This window comes from Lagenorhynchus albirostris, chromosome 2, assembly GCF_949774975.1.
Source record: "Lagenorhynchus albirostris chromosome 2, mLagAlb1.1, whole genome shotgun sequence".
Taxonomy (NCBI): domain Eukaryota; kingdom Metazoa; phylum Chordata; class Mammalia; order Artiodactyla; family Delphinidae; genus Lagenorhynchus; species Lagenorhynchus albirostris.
Window position 1 is genome coordinate 77,612,312 of NC_083096.1, and position 19,180 is coordinate 77,631,491.

Sequence of the window (19,180 nt, forward strand, 5' to 3'; positions counted from 1 at the left end):
ACATGTTTAAGAGTAAAACATTAGACCAGGATTTCCAGCTTTATAATCCTATGGTTTTGATTTCCCTCATTTTTGCAACAGGCCCTACTTGCATCTGAATACAGATGGCAGGGTACAGCTGCAGAATAAGTGGTAGCTGCTACCCACCACTAGAGGGACCCTCTGACCATCTAGTGCACCCACTCAGCAGCTGCCTGAGTATGTTGAAGGGTGACGAGGTATGCAAAAGCTTTTAAGTTTCATTAGGTCCCATTGGTTTATTTTTGTTTTTATTTCCATTTCTCTAGGTGGTGGGTCAAAAGGATCTTGCTGTGATTTATGTCATAGTGTTCTATGTTTTCCTCTAAGAGTTTTATAGTGTCTGGCCTTACATTTAGGTCTTTAATCCATTTTGAGTTTACTTTTGTGTATGGTGTTAGGGAGTGTTCTAATTTCATTCTTTTACATGTAGCTGTCCAGTTTTCCCAGCACCACCGATTAAAGAGGCTGTCTTTGCTCCATTGTATATTCTTGCCTCCTTTATCAAAAACAAGGTGACCATATGTGCGTGGGTTTATCTCTGGGCTTTCTATCCTGTTCCATTGATCTATATTTCTGTTTTTGTGCCAGTACCATACTGTCTTAATTACTGTAGCTTTGTAGTATAGTCTGAAGTCAGGGAGCCTGATTCCTCCAGCTCTGTTTTTCTTTCTCAAGATTGCTTTGGCTATTCAGGGTCAGTTTTTGCACAGCAAAGGAAAACATAAACAAGACGAAAAGACAACCCTCAGAATGGGAGAAAATATTTGCAAATGAAGCAACTGACAAAGGATTAATCTCCAAAATTTACGAACAGCTCATGCAGCTCAATATAAAAAAAACAAACAACCCAATCCAAAAATGGGCAGAAGACCTAAATAGACATTTCTCCAAAGAAGATATCTATATTACCAACAAACACATGAAAGGATGCTCAACATCACTAATCATTAGAGAAATGCAAATCAAAACTACAATGAGGTATCACCTCACACCAGTCAGAATGGCCATCATTAAAAAATCTAGAAACAATAAATGCTGGACAGGGTGTGGAGAAAAGGGAACCCTCTTGCACAGTTGGTGAGAATGTAAATTGATACAGCCACTATGAAGAACAGTATGGAGGTTCCTTAAAAATCTAAAAATAGAACTACCATACGACCCAGCAATCCCACTACTGAGAAAGCCATAATTCAAAAAGAGTCATGTACCACAATGTTCACTGCGGCTCTATTTACAATAGCCAGGACATGGAAGCAACCTAAGTGTCCATCGACAGATGAATGGATAAAGATGTGGCACATATACAATGGAATATTACTCAGCCATAAAAAGAAACAAAATTGATTTGTAGTGAGATGGATGGACCTAGAGTCTGTCATACAGAGTGAAGTAAGTCAGAAAGAGAAAAACAAATACCTTATGCTAACACATATATATGGAATCTAAAAAAAAAAAATGGTTATGAAGAACCTAGGGGCAGGACAGGAATAAAGACGCAGACGTACTAGAGAATGGACCTGAGGACAGTGGGAGGGGGCAGGGTAAGCTGGGACAAAGAGAGAGAGTGGCATGGACATACACACACTACCAAATGTAAAATCGATAGCTAGTGGGAAGCAGCCGCATAGCACAGGGAGATCAGCTCGGTGCTTTGTGACTACCTAGAGGGGTGGGATAGGAAGGGTGGGAGGGAGGGAGATGCAAGAAGAAAGAGATATGGGGATATATGTATATGTATAACTGATTCACTTTGTTATAAAGCAGAAACTAACACACCATTGTAAAGCAATTATACTCCAATAAAGATGTTTGGTTTTTTTGTTTTTAAAAAGAGTGATGAGGTAAGGGTAGCAGAAAGATCATTTTTTCCCTACCACATGTTCAGATTCAATTCCTTTTTGGGAAGAAGTCTTCTCCTTACCCAGCCTAAAGGAGGGCTGAGCCTGTGGCTTAAAGTCAAATTCAAAACTTTGAGAATACCCAATTCCTCCTTTATTCCAATTACTTGTTCTATCATAAAGTTGCTTTCCTTTTTATTACCATCACAATTCTCTCCCTTCCTCTCCAGTTGATACCACCATCATCCTAGATGCACATCACCTCACACCTAAATTATTACAATCTAAACTGTCCGCTTTTTCTATCCACTGTGATAGAACTTTGTCAACAGATTAGTTTCGGAATTTTGTTTTGATCATGTCCCACTTACGGACAAAAACGTTCTATCCTTCCCCATTGCCTAGTTTAAAATAAAAATCCCTCAGCTTTTATCAGTCAGGTTTCCAGTGTTGCCTCCACCTATACTTATTCCAATATTCTCACTCAGGTCTCCCTCCACCATTGCTTTCACCATGATCTCTTCCTTGTTCTCTAGAACAGATCATTCTCATACCTCTAGGCCCTTGTGCTCAAGTGAAACTTTCCCCAACACTTCAGGCCCACAATAACCTCTCATCTTCTTTGACCTTTATATGCTGTATCACTCTTTCAGAGAACTGAAATCCTTAACTGTATCACATCTAACATGTTGTTTTTGTGTGCACGTATGTGTGTGCTTCTCCTGGACACTATAAACCCTTGAAGGTCAATTACTTCTTTTGACCTTCAACTGCCCAGTGCATTCATGGCTCTTGCTCATTAGCTGCTGCATAAATATTTGTAGAATGACCTTAACAAGGTAGGGAATAGTGGTGTGGAAAGGAACATTTTTTAGTTTGTTTCTCTCCAAATCTCCCCCACCGCCTTAGAACATCCCTTTTTGTCTAGTTTCCCATTCCAGTAAAATAGCCTAAGCTCAACCTCACAGAAGAGAAAAACACATAGCTGAGGAAAGCAGTCTCTATGCTTTTCTAGGAGTGACAGACACCCTGGGGCCAGGTCAAGGGAAGGAAAGGCAGAGAATCCTAGGGCCAACCAACCTCAAGCTTGCTTTTCCCACTGTCCCTCTCCTTTCCTCCTAAACCTAAGTAGAATTTTGAGCTATGGGTCCCCAAATCCCTAGGCAACAGACCCACATTAATTCCCTTCCTATTCATTCACAGCTTTTCCTTGTCAAGTGTACGTTGTTAAGAGGGAGGAGGTGACCAGAAGGTAATGAATGAAGCCATTTCTCTCAGCCTGAGTTAGACTGAAATTGTAGTGAGGAAAACTGGAAAGGATGCATTTGTTCAGGGTAACATGAACAAAACTGAGCCTGAGGTAGGAGGGTGGAGCAGATGGTATATGAAAAAGAACCAGGAAGAAGCAAGAAGTCTAAATAACTGATGAAAGTTTAATACATTAAAACCAGGTATTTATCACTTTTATATTGTATTTGCCATTTCTGAACAATACAAAGTAGAGGCAAATAGTGACACTTCATAAAAATGTTGATTCCCCATTCCCTTCCCTAAGACCCAGCCTCCCTCAAATATTCCCTCCCACCCCCTACAGAACTCTGTCCTGAATAAAACACTTAAATACATCATAAATAGTAAATTATGAAAAAAAAATAGCAAGAATTGTTTCTTTTCTTCTTGTAAAAAAGAACATGGCAGCAAAGACAGGCAGCCAGAAACTGGCTGGGGGTGTCTAATATAGACAGTTACTCGGGGTATGAGCTAACCTACTATCAAGGCAGGGTGGGATGGAGAGGGGACAGGATGGGGATTCAACAATCTGCCTGAGATGCCAGGCCCCCTTCTTCCCCTGACAGGGGGAGGAGGATCAGATGGAGAACATGGGGAGGAGAGGGATTACACAGCCCGTTTCCACGTTCTCTGCATGAAGAGAGGTGGCAGGGCATGTGGCACAGCAATGACCTCACTAAGGCAAGAATCTGCTGGCTCTCCATGAGTTTAAGAGAATATTCTCTAGCCTCACAGTTATGGACTACCTGTTAAACAGACACAGGTGTCCCCTTCTCCATCTCAGCTCCATGAACAGCAGAACGCTGTTGGAAAAGGTGGTAAGAGAAAGGAAGAAATCTCCTTTGGAGAAGAATCTAAAATTCATTTGATAAGTCTTCATATTTAGAAAAACAAGCAGAATACATTTCAAATTGCAAAACAGTAATAATCATTATGGCCTGGCCGTGAGTAGGGTCCTGCCTAGGAAGGGTTCTGACCTTTTACCCCTATGACTGCCCCACTGTTTAACAAAAGGGGTAAAGATTACCCCATGTCCCACTCTCTCCATTCCTTCAGCTTTCAGAAATTCATTAAGAGAGGAGGAGTTAAAGAGGAGCTGCTCCTGGCAGAGCAGCTTCTGTTTCTCAAACACCAGGGCTCTTCTGAGGGAACCCTATGAATATGCATCTCACCAATACTTACAGAGTTCTGATCTGAAACTGTCTGGCTTGAAATTGTGTGCTATTTTTCTTTTCCTTTTTTAAGGAACCAAAAGAAGAAGGCTGGGAGGTGGTTAAACACCCTTACCCCCCAAAACACCTTTACAAAGATTACAGGGTGGACGGGCTTCCCTGGTGGCGCAGTGGTTGGGAGTCCGCCTGCTGATGCGGGGGACACAGGTTTGTGCCCTGCTCCGGGAGGATCCCGCATGCCGTGGAGCGGCTGGGCCCGTGAGCCATGGCCACTGAGCCTGCACGTCCGGAGCCTGTGCTCTGAAACACGAGAGGCCACAGCAGTGAGAGGCCTGCATACCGCAAAAAAAAAAAAAAAAAAAAAAGAGTACAGGGGTCTTCTTCCACAGAAAAAGAGCTAAGGTTGGGATAATGTACCAGCCAGTCTGTCCTGAGGAAATTAAGAGTCCAGCTCCTGGTGAAAGGTAGATGAGGGGGAAGAAAACCACCAAGTCCAGCAACCCCACTTCCAACAGGAAGAATGGGGGTTTGAAAACAATTCAGTTGTGGAAGGAAGGCTGGCTAGTAGAAAACCTGTGCCACCCATCTCAGGAGTAGAGAGGATGCCGCTGTCCTCAACTGTCCGAGGCACTAATGCCCATTCATGAGGAAGGCGAAGTAGAAGAGGTTCTTCTTCAGGGAGGAGACGGAGAGCTCCCTTAGCCTCCATTACACTTTTTTTGATGACCAAGTAAAAGAAAACTCAGCATTGCTGGGTCAAGGGCTGACATCTTGGGATCACAGAGATGGTAGAATCTTGCTCCAGGTCTTCTGAGGATTTTTGTTCACTGGAAAAGGGAAAGGGTTTAAAGTTAAGGATGTGCAGTATGAGATGAGGCAGGAAAGGAATTCAAGTTTCCTTCTAGTTCAGTCTCAGCTTCCAAGTACAAGGTATCAGAAAAAAAATTTTTTTAAGTAAGATTTAGGGGGGCGCCCAGTCCCCCTAACCCTGCCAATTATGTTGCTGCTCCACTCCATCAGTGATGCTCTTTATACCCTTCCAAAGCATCCACCTCCCCCACATCCCAGATACTTACATGGATGAACTCTGACTCTGGAACTTCATGCTTTTCCAAGAGGGTTGAGCTAACAGGAGGGGGGAAAAAATGAAGGCAGAAAGAAGAATTAGTAAATAAATGAGAAAAGGGACTCTCAGGTCAAATCTCATACTACTTCTCCATTTCATTGGGAATCAATTTAGGATTCAAAAAGAAGGGGCTAAGAAGCTACCAGATTTGGAAGCACATTGTTTTAATTAACTATTTACTTTTTTGTCTTGACTTCTATAAAATATTTCCTAACATCCTCCTCTACCTTCTTCAATCCCCAGGTGTGGTAGGCACCCAATGAACACTGCCATCTGATAGTCATGCCATTGTGTAATTTTCTCCTCTTGAATGTGGGCTGAACTTAGTGACTTTCTTCTAGTGAACAGAATGCACCACAGGAGATGTAAAGTCAATTCTGAGATTAGGCTACAAAAAGACTATAGCTTCCTCTTGGGTACCTGCTCTCTCACTTGTTTGCTCTGAGGAAGCTAGCTGCCATGCAGTGAGCTGCCTTATGGAAAGGACCATGTGACAAGAAACTGAGGGAACTGGCCAACAGCCAACAAAGAACTGAGCCCTTATCCCAATAGCCTACAAGAAACTGAATCCTGCCAACAACCACATAGATAAGCTTGGAAGCTGATCCTCCCCTGGGCGAGCCTTCAGATGAGACCACACTGCTGGCTACTAGCTTCACTGTAACCTCCTGAGAGACTTTAAGCCAAAGGCACCCAGCTAAGCTACACCCAGATTCTTAAGCTACATTATATCTGAAATAATAATGTTTGTTGTTTTTAGCTGCTAAAATTTGGGGTAATTTGTTATACAATAGATAATATATATTTTTGTACCTGGAAGTGAAGTACTGCTGTAATAAAAATCTAAAATGTGGAAGTGGCTCTGGAAGAGGGAACTGGGTTTGAGGACAGTTTTAGTGAAAGTTTAAAAGTGCCCTGAATATACTGTAGAATTCTGGACTTTAAGGGGATTGCCAGTAAGGGCTTAAAGTGAAAAAAATCTTATTAAAAATTGAAGGAAAGGGGATCTTTGCAATGTAGTGAAACAAAGTTTAGCAACAATGTCACCTACAGTTATGTGAAAAGTAGAATACGTGCCTCATGAACTGGGTGATCTGGCTAAGGAGATTTCTAAACCAAGTGCTGAAGGTGCCACCTGGTTTCTTCTTAACTCTTATAGTTAAAATATGAGAGAAGAAAAGTAAGTTCAGGGGAGGACTATTAAACAAAAGGAAGCCAAGACTTGATGGTTTTGAAAATTCTGAGCCTCTCCAGATAGCAAATAATGCTAAAATTAAGAAATGGATAAAATCTAAGGCACTGCCAGGAAAATGTGGTCTACAGATGAAGCCAAGGGTATGACTGTAAAACATCTGTTAAGAACTCAAAGTACTATTCAGTCATACAAAAGGTGATTCAAAAGATTAAGGGTATGTCTCTCAGATCCTCTCAACTTAACAGGATCTCTAAGAAGCATAGAGCTTATCAAGAAGGTATTTGTGGCTTCTGTCTAATAGCGTGAATCCCAATGAGATTCATAGGAGGCCCACAAAATCTTTGAGGGTATTATAGCAGCAGAAACACTGTCCTGCTTGGACTGAAAGGGACAGAAATAGTACACAATGAAAAGAGACCACTGGATCCCCAAAATTCTGGCAAGAAGCAGGCTGAGAAAATTACTCAGCTGCAAACACATTGTAGTTTTCATGAAAAAGGAAGACTCAAAAGGCAAAACCAAGAGTCCCAAAGGTAGAGCCAAGAGCCACGAATTATTCTCATGCTTTGAGACCTGATAAAAGAAACTCCAACATTTGCTGGGGTTTAGACTAGCTATGGATCAGACTCCTCTGTGCCTCCCGTTCTCCCTTTTTTATACAGGAATGTGTGAAGAGATTATCTATTGTTTGTCTCATCATTGTATGCTGGGTGTGTGGGGAGAAGATAGCCTGTCTCTTTAGTTTCACAGTCCACAGTGATCGCTGCTTCCTGATACACTCTTAGGTAATTCATTCCTCAAGTGTGGGCTAGATTAAGTGACTAGAATGCAGAATAGGAGACTTGGTTATGAAAGACTGTGGCTTCTGCTTAGGTGCATGCACTGTCACTTGCTCATGCTAAGGGAAGCGAGCTGCCATGTTCTTAGTTGTCCTATGGAGGAGCCCATGTGGCAAAGAACTGAGGGAGGCCCGCAGAAAACAGCCAGCAAGAAACAAAACCCTCAGTCCAGCAACTCACCAGAAACTGAATCCTGTCAAAAACCACATAAATGAGCTTAGAAGTGAAGCCTCTCAGTTGAGCCTTCAGATGAGCCTAGCCCTGGACAAAGAGCTTCACTATCATGAAAGACCTTGAGCCAGAGGACCCAGTTAAGCTGCACCCAGATTTCTAACTCACAGAAACTATGATATATGTTTGTTATTTTAAGTCACTAAGTTCTGGGGTAATATATTATGATGTAATAAGATGATTAACACACCAAAAACAAAAAATTAAATCACAATCTTTACACTGGATCCTTTTGAAAGGTTAACTGTTCACTGTCTTCAGTGCCTGGGAATCTTTCCAGCCTTAAATCCTAAGCTAAGAATTCTCACTTAACTCACCGGGAGATGAAGCATTAGTTGGGGTATTTTGATTGAATACCAGAAAAGTCTGTACATAAAGACTTCCCACCACCCCCTAAAAATGCAGAGATGTTGATACACTTTTCCAAATCACTAAAGATGAGCTCTTAGGAAGATGAACATGCAAAAATCTAGTGAAGAGCAAAAGACAAACAATAGTCTCTGGAAAAAACAGAATTATGGAGGTTCTCAAGGACCTGAAGAGAGAGATGAGAAGATTACATGGAGAAAGGGGCCAAGGAACCAACCTTGTAGTTAGCATTTGCAAAGTCTCTCCAACTACAGGTGAGAAATAGGGGTCAGGAATAGTCGAGACCTCACTGATTTTCTCTAAAGGTGGAGTCTGAGGTAAAACATCAGGACGACCGAAGTGGACGCCTGGAAAAAAGAAAGGGGAAGAAAATCAATAAATAAAAAAGAAGAGAAAAGGGGGTGGGGAAAATATAGGAAAAAATATGTAGCAACTTGGATTTTCATGGACAGGAACGGGGAGTAGAGGTCCTAAGCAGACAAGGACTCAGAAGGAAGGGAGGGAGTGCCCCATCACACGGGGACCCCAACCCTGGCGCTGACCTGGCTCCACTTCCGCCTTTGTTGTCACTTGTGCCTTGTGTTCCCCAGAGACCGATGGCTGGTAAGTTACGCAGGAGTTGCCGCTGGGGCCTGCTCGCCGAGAGAAAGATGAGCCAGACCGAAACTTTTTGGAAGGAGAGGGCTTCACTTCAAAAGGGAAAGAGAGAGCCTACTTAGCACCCACCTCGGAAACCGTCACCAAGACATAGATACAACTTGCTAGCGTCCCCAATACAAACCCAAAGTTGTTCCTCTGCAAAGCAGGAAAAGGGGTTAATGTCAACAAAGATGGGCTCTATGAACTACTCTTCAGAGGAGGGGGCATCTCAGTCCACTTCACTTTGGAAAAGAAGCAGAGAACCTAGAGGAAAGGAGACACATATCTCTCCCCTCCTACAAGCAACCTCAATGGCTTTGCTTCCGCCTGATGACATGTATCCTATTCTGTAATTCCTTTGTTCTTTAATAGTATCCTTCAGTTAAACCAGACAAAGATGACCCTTTCACTCTATATCCCTGTAGCACTTACACACAAAGCACGATGGTGATACTTTACACTTGTTTATATATCACTTTGAAAAGACTTTGAAAGGATTTTTCCATGTTTCTTAAGACTGTTTGGCATGCCTAAGTCCGCTCTGCCTCACCGAGGGACAACTGATGCCTATGATGAGGAGACAGAGATGGGAAGGAGGAGCTGGAATCTGCCAGTGGCAGCAGCGTGAAAGGTTTGGAAAGAAGAACATTGGCACTTCCCAACCAAGAAAGTTGAGGGAAGAGACTAAGAACACCTGCTAAGCAGAAATGAGTAAGTGCTTCTCCAACCTTATGATCCTAATCTAAGAACTTCCTGGCCTTGGGGATATGGTAATATTCTTGCCTATCTCTGACCATAAAAGTCCAGCTTCGCCTATCTCAGCCTGTGGCATGGGTCCTACACCCACAACTAAACATTTTTACAACCCCACCAATTTCTCAGAAATGCCCCTCCCCTCAATGACACATGTAGGGATTGCCAGGGGGAAAGCAGCAACTTGGAAACAACTGAGACAGACAAAGTGACCGACATAAGGATGGGCAGCAGCTCTCACGGGATGTGGGTAGAGTAGGAGAAGCCTCTGGCTTTGGCAGTTCCCTGACAGAGGTGTCCTGCCCCCCATCTCTTGAAGTAAGGGAGCCATTGGAGGGTCACCTGGCAGAAGCCACTTACAGAGGATCTTCTTGAACACTGTAGTGCACATGAAGCGCTGGAACCGTTCGGCGTAGAAGCTTGGGCGATGCACTGATACGGTGTCCTGCAGAGCAAAAGAGATGGCTGCAGAGTTAGAGAGGAGGAGGCCCAGCAAGAGGATCTCTGGTCCAAGGGCCATTTTTCCCTAGGATGAGAGCCTAGCAGAAGGGTAGAACCCACAAATGAAATAAGGTAAGAGGAAACTGAGGGGGCAAATCAGAAGTGAGAGAGGCAGAAAGAGGAGAGCCTCTAGCTGACTGCTACTCACCCCATCATGTACCAGAGCTTTCCAAGAGTGCTCCAACTTCTTAACAAACCTGACAAGAAAAATGTATATCATGCATTCAACATTAAACGAATGACCTTATAGTTTTCTACTTTACGGAGTTAAAAGAGCAATCGCAGTAGCAAAGAGAGAGACCGGGAAAGCACCCCCACTATTATGCTGGCTTTCCAAAGAACAGACAAGGTAGTGCTTATTCCACATGGAGATCGAAGCTGTTTCTAGATAAGTCGATTATTGCCCCCCTCAGAAAGGGGTAGTTAATATGTCCCGGCAAGTCAGGGACAAGAATATTTATTGTAAAAGGGGAGCTGGAGGGACAGATGGGCAAACCTGGAAGGGGGTCAAGTACTGTCCAGTCCTCATTAGTACCTGAAACCTTACAGGAGCAAAACTGGGGTCTAACATTTCCAGCTCTTCCTTCACTACCACACCACTGCCTGAATTCCACAGGCTAATGCTTTTCACAGAACACAGTGATCCTCTTGTTTTTCCTCCATGGAAAGGAGGGATGTGTTTCCAGCTGTATCCTAATGTGGAGTATGACTCATCTCACAGGTCTTCCACAAAAAGCCAGAGAGATGGCGTTTCTACCCTGGTGCTTCTAAGGACTGACTCAGCTTTCCACAGAGGTGTATGCTATGTTTGGGGAGATGGTGGGATAAGGAAGCCAACAGACAGGCATAATCAGGAAATAAAAAACCATCTGAAACCCAATGAAGCAAGCAGCCAGACTGCAACTTACTCTTCTTGCTTCAGGAAGAATTTGGTGACACCCATCTAAAACAGCTATGTGAGTAAATCCACATCCACTCTACCCCTAGGATCTATATGCTCCTCACCTGTAAGATTGAAGAATGTCAATGATCCCAATATAAAGCAGCAGCCTTTCCCCTTTACTATTCCGGGCCGGGATGCCACCCATACTGGGGAAGACAAGAAGGAAAGAATAAGAAAATCTTCTGTCTAGCAGGCAGAGGCTTCTGCTAACCTCAAATCAGATCAGGACATGTAACTGAGACCTAAGCATAGTTAGAAGTCCCATCTTCCATAAGATGGGGAAGAGCAAGAGACTTCGCCCAGCCCCACCCACTTTGGCTTATGTATTGTAACCTCTTTCTCTCCAAATCTCACCTGCCTGCCTCTCCCACCCCAAATCCATGGAAGAGAGTCTAAAAATCACCCCTACTCAGCAATTTTAGGAATACTCTCCCAATTAACTCTAAACTTTCTTAGTACTCTACTCTTTTTTTTTTTTTTTTTTGGCTGCACTGCAAGGCTTGTGGGATCTTAGTTCCCTGATCAGGGATCGAACCGGGGCTCTCGGCAGTGAAAGCACGAAGTCCTAACCACTGGACCGCCCAGGAATTCCTCCCCAGTACTTTCATATTTTAATTTATGCCCACTGAAACACTCTTCTGGAGAGTCATAGTAAAGAATACTTTAAAATGAAACCACTTAAAAGACATTTGATACTTTAGTAACTACACTTCCTCGATCCATCATGGTAACAAAGACGCCTTCCATAAAGAAGTCTATAATAAATTGTTTTTTATGAAGTTCTAATATAATTTGCAGGCGTGCATCTAAGACTCTGAGTGAACATTTTTTAAAAAGTCTTGGACTTCCCTGGTGGCACAGTAGTTAAGAAACTGCCTGCCAATGCAGGGAACATGGGTTCAATCCCTAGTCTGGGAAGATCCCACATGCTGCGGAGCAACTAAGCCCATGTGCCACAACTACTGAGCTTACACTCTAGAGCCCATGAGCCACAACTACTGAGCCCACGTGCCACAACTATTGAGGCCCAGGCATTCTAGGGGCCCGCATGCCGCAACTACTGAGCCTGCGTGCTGCAACTACTGAAGCCCACACACCTAGAGCCGGTGCTCCGCAACAAGAGAAGCCACCGCAATGAGAAGCCTGTGCACCACAACGAAGAGTAGCCCCCATTCGCCGCAAGTAGAGAAAGCCTGCACGCAGCAACGAAGACCAAACGCAGCCAAAAATTAAAAGTCTCGGGACTTCCCTGGTGGCACAGTGGTTAAGAATCTGCCTTCCAATGCAGAGGACGTGGGTTCGATCCCTGGTCAGGGAACTAGATCCCACATGCATGCCTCAACTAAGAGTTTGCATGCCAAAACTAAGGAGCCCACCAGCTGCAACTAAGGAGCACACGTGCCGCAACTAAAGGAGCCAGTGAACTGCAACTAAGGAGCCATCAAGCTGCAACTCAGGAGCCTGCCTGCCACAACTGAGACTCGGTGCAACCAAAAATAAAAAATAAATAAAATAAAAATAAAATAAAATAACAAAAAAAAGAAATTATATGTTTGTTTTAAAATAAATAAATAAATTTTTAAAATTCCAAAAAAAAAAAGTCTCTTAATTTTGAATAGTTCTCCTTCCCAGATGTACAAATCCCAAATTTAAGACATCTTCCTTTCCTTTTACATTCTTAGGAAAGCTCATCCTATAGTTCTGTAAGCATTAAAGCTATTGACTTAACTACTGAATAAAGGCTACTCCTTCTCAGAAGCTGCATCCCTCCCTCAAGAAAAAGTGCTCTGAGCCTATGCACTCCTTCCCAGCGCCCGAGTCCACTCACTGGTCCTCAGTCTCCATGGTGCCACCTCGTCGAGCCTCGCCCTGGATAGATTCCATGGCTGTGGAATAGAGAGCTTTTTGGGGGGCTGGTCTGCGAGTGTCAGTTGAATATTGTGCTTCATTGCCTAAAGGCTCTCGTTGTGCATAATCTATGTTATGGATTGACACCAGGAGGCTATAGTCCATTATCTTGAAGCTCTGCAGCACCTAATGGAAGGAAAAAACATGATCTGAGCCTTGGGAGGTATGAGAATCTTTTTTCAGGATCTCACAGCTTTCCTGATCTAACTGTTTTTGATAGCGAACCTCCAGAGCTATAACCACAGGATCAGCCTTTGCTCCTCCTACTCCTTGGAGAACAGTACATTGACCTCCTCTGGTCACCCTTCACTGATATCCCTTCAGCTTTCCTTCACCAGAGTACATACAAATTAGGCCACGGCCTAGCCCACAAGATCCTCTTTGTTTGTTCTTTCCTTGTATCTCTTCATGAAAAGAGCATTATATTCTCAATGAAAGAAGAAACACTATTTGAGCTCTAAAAAATCCACAAGGAGGGTCTGGTAAAAGTAAACTTTGTGACAGAACAGATCTGTGGCAGGTCCTTATATGGCCAGCTTCACTTCAGTTCATTATTTGCTGAATCCTTACCATCTGTAGGCACTGTGCCTGCTTATGTGGATACAAAGATACGTAAGAGAGCTTCTGTCCTCATGGATATTATAATTTAGAAAGGGAAACTAATGTAAAAATAAATACAATACAGTCTACTATGTGTAACAATGGAAGTGCATACATGATTGAGGAATACTACAGAGACATACATAAATAGGTTTATGAGGGATCGATTAGAGAGAAAATAAATGCAAGTAAATAAAGGAAGGAAAGAAGAATGCCAAGGCCTGGAAGCATGAAACAGCAGGCTACATGCAGGGAGGTATAATTTGGTGTTGCTAGAACATAAAATGCAAACGCTAGGTGTTTGGCACGAGAGAGAGGATGGTAGGGGCAAGACAATGACAGGTCTGATGTGTCATATTAAGGAGCCTGGATTGTCTCCTACAGTTCTCAACCTTGTATATTTCCACCAGTTCCAGCAGCTCACTTTGGGGGTTTTGGTAGGTGGATAGAGTAAGGGATAAAGAGAGTTCAGGACTGATTCTTGGCCTCTCCTGCCGTGGAGCACAGGCTCCGACGCACAGGCCCAGAGGCCATGGCTAACGGGCCCAGCCACTCCGCGGCATGTGGGATCCTCCCAGACCGGGGCACAAACCTGTGTCCCCTGCATCGGCAGGCGGACTCTCAACCACTGAGCCACCAGGGAAGCCCAGGACTGATTCTTATGTGTGGTTTGAAAAACCTCTCTGCTCCACCAAGTCTCCAGTCCTCACAACCAAAAGAGCCAAACTAAAATAGGCATTATCCTGGAAGTAGATGCAGAGTAAGCAAAGAAAGGCAAGGATGGATAACATCATGGACTGAATAGAAGATGACAATCCTACAAAAGCAGTTTGCCCAAAAAAAAAAAAAAGGGTGGAAAAATCAGTAGGGAAAGATGTCACAAAAACCAACAGATGTTAAGAAAGTGGAATCAGGGCTTCTCTGGTGGTGCAGTGGTTGAGAGTCCACCTGCCGATGCAGGGGACACGGGTTCGTGCCCCGGTCCGGGAAGATCCCACTTGCCGCGGAACGGCTGGGCCCGTGAGCCATGGCCGCTGAGCCTGCGCTCCGCAACGGGAGAGGCCACAGCAGTGAGAGGCCCGCGTACCGCAAAAAAAACAAAAAAAAAAGAAAGTGGAATCAATCAACTGTCAAACACTGCAGAAAATTCAAGGAAGGACTGAGAAGTACTCTCTATTCGGCATCTACGTGGTCATTGGAGAGAGTAGTTCAATTGAAGTGGTGAGAGCAAAAGCCAGGACACGGTGGGTTGAGGCAGGAATAGGAGAAGAGAAAGGGAAAAGAGAAATGGAGGCATCATTAAATGAAGACATTGAAAAACATTCTCTTAATCTTAAAATAAAAAAGAGATAAACTTGTTTGTATATAGATAGAAAATAGTCAGTTGAGGCTGAAGCCAGAGGTGGGAAAGGAAGTAGGTGATGAAGCAGGATCCTAGAGAAACAGGAGGAAATGGATCTAGGTCACAAAAGGGACTGACCTGGAATAATCGACCAAGTTGGGAAGAAAATATAGATTAAGGATGGTTAAGTGTAGATCCATTTATAAAGTGATGATGGGGGCAGGACAAAGGGATGGTACAGAATAGAAAGTTGAGGTAGTTTGTTGAGAAACAAGGCTGGGGGGATGAGAGTCAGAAACCTGTTTGAAGAGAGTGCCAATCATGTGCAATCTCTGGGAGGAACAGGAAATGGATTGATGAGGAATACTGAGGGCCCAGGTAGGGGTGGATATCATAAATCTGTAGAGATGCCAGTATACACAGTTGTGTGATTTTTTTCAGCAGCACTCAGCTTCTAAGATATAAATTTGGATTTGGCAGAGAGGATCAAAAACTGAGCCATGATGGTGCTGGTATGAAAATAAGGAGAATGTATGCTTATGCGGCCCAGGACAGGTAGCAGGTAGAGAAAAAGAAGACGGGAGGGGAGTTAGACAAACGGGGAGAAAGTAAAAATGTAAAGGCATAAAGGATCTAATATAAAAGTTATTTTAAATGAAGTCTGGCACAGATGGAGCTAAGGAACAGAGTCCCATCTCCCACAGATTAGATGCCTAAGAATGACCAAGCTGTTTTACAGACTGAGATTTCTGGTGCCTGAGAGAGAAGGAAATGTGACAAACTCACCAAACAGTCGCGCTGCAGGGTCTTGCACAGAGCATTGTACATATCAGCATCCAAAAAGAGACCATCAGGGATGTCTTGTAAGAAGTCCAGGTCTTTAAGGGTGGGGAGAGGTTTCTCTCGCTCTTTTTGGGAAGCCCGCCTTTTGTAGGTTGAGCCCTTGAGGTCATATTTGATATGCATCTTGACTGACCGTGGTAAGAGATTGTTCATCACCACAATTCGAATGTTCTTACCACCTGCCTGCACACAGTACAGTCCATAGAACTTAGGCAGCAAAGTCCGAGGGTTCTGGTTGAGGTTCTGAGGACAAGAAAGTAAAAAGAAGTAGAAGAGCAAATTAGCTGATTTTCAATAAAACTCAAGGGCAAAAGCTGTCACCCCCCTTCCTTTGTCTGTTACATGGGATTCAGATACAATCTGCCCATAAGCCCACATTACATTTGTTTAAAATTTCCCAATGTATCTATCTCAATAATGAGCTCACCACCAAGCCGAGTGGAAGGCCTACAATACAGTAAGCAGTCAGGATACTAAACATATGATGAACATATTCCTTCAGAGAGGTTTAAGAGAAGACAGCACTGAAAAAGACTTAATGCTTAGCCTTCTGTATAGTATATTCTTGTGAGTATGAAAGGAGGCAAAGAAGAGTTCCCTAACTTCTCCAGAACCTCCAAGAGGTATCAGTCAGAGTAAGAAAAAATACAGTATTATCAAGGGAAGTAACCAACCTCATACTCTACTCTAGGAGCTGGACTAAGAATGGAAAGCAGAATCATCATTGAAGAAAAACAAAAATAAACAAATGGGACCTAATTAAACTTAGAAGCTTTTGCACAACAAAGGAAACCATCAACAAAATGAAGAGAAAGCCCAAAATATGGGAGAAAATATTTGCAAATGAAGTGACCGACAAGTGATTTTTCTCTAAAATATACAAACAGTTCATGCAGCTCAATATCAGAAAAAAAAAAACCCCAATCAAAAAATGGGGACTTCTTTCGAAGATGGCAGAAGAGTAAGATGTGGAGATCACCTTCCTCCCCACAGATACACCAGAAATACATCTACATGTGGAACAACTCCTACAGAACACCAACTGAACACTGGCAGAAGACCGCAGACCTCCCAAAAGGCAAGAAACCCCCCACATACCTGGGTAGGGCAAAAGAAAAAAGAATAAACAGAGACAAAAGAATAGGAATGGGACCGGCACCAGTGGGAGGGAGCTGTGAAGGAGGAAAGGTTTCCACACACTAGGAAGCCCCTTCGCAGGTGGAGACTGCGGGTGGCGGAGTGGGAAAGCTTCGGAGCCGCGGAGGAGAGCACAGCAACAGGGATGCGGAGGGCAAAGCGGGGAGAGATTCCCGCACAGAGGATCGGTGCCAACCAGTACTCACCAGCCCGAGAGACTTGTCTGCTCACCCGCCGGGGCGGACAGGGCTGGGAGTTGAGGCTCGGGCTTCGGTCGGAGCGCCGGGAGAGGACTGGGGTTGGCAGCGTGAACATAGCCTGCAGGGGGTTAGTGTGCCACGGCTAGCCGGGAGGGAGTCCGGGGAAAAGTCTGGACCTGCCAAAGAGGCAAGAGACTTTTTCTTCCCTCTTTTGTTTCCTGGTGCGCGAGGAGAGGGGATTAAGAACGCTGCTTAAAAAAAAAAAAAAAAAAAAAAAAAAGAACGCTGCTTAAAGGAGCTCCAAAAAAAAAAAAGGAGCTCCAGAGATGGGCGCGAGCCACAGCTAAAAGCCCGGACCCCAGAGACGGGCATGAGACGCTAAGGCTGCTGCTGCCGCCACCAAGAAGCCTGTGTGCGAGCACAGGTCACTATCCACACCCCCCTTACAGGGAGCCTGTGCAGCCAGCCACTACCAGGGTCCCGGGATCCAGGGACAACTCCCCCGGGAGAACGCACGGCACACCCCAGGCTGGTGCAACGTCACGTCGGCCTCTGCCTCCGCAGTCTCGCCCCTACTCCGTGCCCCCCCTCCCCCCCACCTGAGTGAGCCAGAGCCCCCAGTCAGTGGCTCCTTTAACCCCGTCCTGTCTGAGCGAAGAACAGACGCCCTCCGGAGACCTACACGCAGAGGTGGGGCCAAATCCAAAGCTGAGCCCCTGGGAGCTGTGAGATAAAGAAGAGAAAGGGAAATCTCTCCCAGCAGCCTCAGAAGCAGCGGATTAAAGCTCCACAATCAACTTGATGTACCCTGCATCTGTGGAATACATGAATAGACAACGAATCATCCCAAATTGAGGAGGTGGACTTTGAGACTAAGATTTATGATTTTTTCCCCTTTTCCTCTTTTAATGAGTGTGTACGTGTAAGCTTCTGTGTGAGATTTTGTCTGTATAGCTTTGCTTCCACCATTTGTCCCAGGGTTCTATCCGTCCGTTTTTTTTGTTTTTCAATTTTTTTCTTAATAATTATTTTTTATTTTAATAACTTTATTTTATTTTACTTTATCTTCTTTCTTTCTTTCCTTTCCTCCTTTAGACAACAAATCATCCCAAATTGAGGAGGTGGACTTTGAGAGCAAGATTTATGATTTTTTCCCCCTTTTCCTCTTTTTGTGACCGTGTATGTGTATGCTTCTGTGTGAGATTTTGTCTGTATAGCTTTGCTTCCACCATTTGTCCTAGGGTTCTATCCGTCTGCTTTTTTAAAAATTTTTTCTTAGTAATTATTTTTTTATTTTAATAATTATATTTTATCTTACTTTATTTTACTTTATCTTCTTTCTTTCTTTTTTCCTTCCTTCCCTCCTTCCTTCCTCCCTCCCTCCCTCTCTCTCTCTCTCTCTTTCATTCTTCTTCTACTAATTCTTTCTTTCTACTTTTCTCCCTTTTATTCTGAGCCGTGTGGATGAAAGGCTTTTGGTGCTGCAGCCAGGAGTCAGTGCTGTGCCTCTGAGGTGGGAGAGCCAACTTCAGGACACTGGGCCACAAGAGACCTCCCAGCTCCACATAATATCAAACGGCGAAAATCTCCCAGAGATCTCCATCTCAACGCCAGCACCCAGCTTCACTCAACGACCAGCAAGCTACAGTGCTGGACATCCTATGCCAAACAACTAGCAAGACAGGAACACAACCCCACCCATTAGCAGAGAGACTGCCTAAAATCATAATAAGTCCACAGACACCCCAAAACACACCACCAAACGTGGACCTGCCCACCAGAAAGACAAGACCCAGCCTCATCCACCAGAACACAGGCACTAGTCCCCTCCACCAGGAAGCCTACACAACCCACTGAACAACCTTAGCCACTGTGGGGCCAGACACCAAAAACAACGGGAACTACAAACCTGCAGCCTGCAAAAAGGAGACCCCAAACACAGTAAGATAAGCAAAATGAGAAGACAGAAAAACACATAGCAGATGAAGGAGCAAGATAAAAACCCACCAGACCTAACAAATGAAGAGGAAATAGGCAGTCTACCTGAAAAAGAATTCAGAATGATAGTAAAGATGATCCAAAATCTTGGAAATAGAATAGACAAAATGCAAGAAACATTTAACAAGGACCTAGAAGAACTAAAGATGAAACAAACAATGATGAACAACACAACAAATGAAATAAAAAATACTCTAGATGGGATCAATAGCAGAATAACCGAGGCAGAAGAACA

The 19,180-nt window shown here is 44.0% G+C and overlaps 1 protein-coding gene across 3 annotated transcripts in view; it reads right to left on the minus strand.

Moving 5' to 3' along the window:
* Positions 1-3,272: 3,272 nt before the first annotated feature.
* PIP5K1A (phosphatidylinositol-4-phosphate 5-kinase type 1 alpha) overlaps positions 3,273-19,180 on the minus strand; it is a 45,543-nt gene continuing 29,635 nt past the window's right edge. For 2 of the 3 annotated variants that reach the window (XM_060138899.1, XM_060138898.1), the window contains 9 exons: positions 15,554-15,853; positions 12,746-12,951; positions 10,980-11,063; positions 10,123-10,171; positions 9,834-9,918; positions 8,624-8,770; positions 8,299-8,428; positions 5,398-5,446; positions 3,273-5,148 (listed from right to left, as the gene is read on the minus strand). In XM_060138899.1, the coding sequence (XP_059994882.1) occupies positions 5,146-5,148; positions 5,398-5,446; positions 8,299-8,428; positions 8,624-8,770; positions 9,834-9,918; positions 10,123-10,171; positions 10,980-11,063; positions 12,746-12,951; positions 15,554-15,853 (1,053 nt within the window). In that variant the 3' untranslated portion in view covers positions 3,273-5,145. The remainder of the gene's footprint in view (positions 5,149-5,397; positions 5,447-8,298; positions 8,429-8,623; positions 8,771-9,833; positions 9,919-10,122; positions 10,172-10,979; positions 11,064-12,745; positions 12,952-15,553; positions 15,854-19,180) is intronic. The other variant, XM_060138900.1, reaches the window with a different exon arrangement.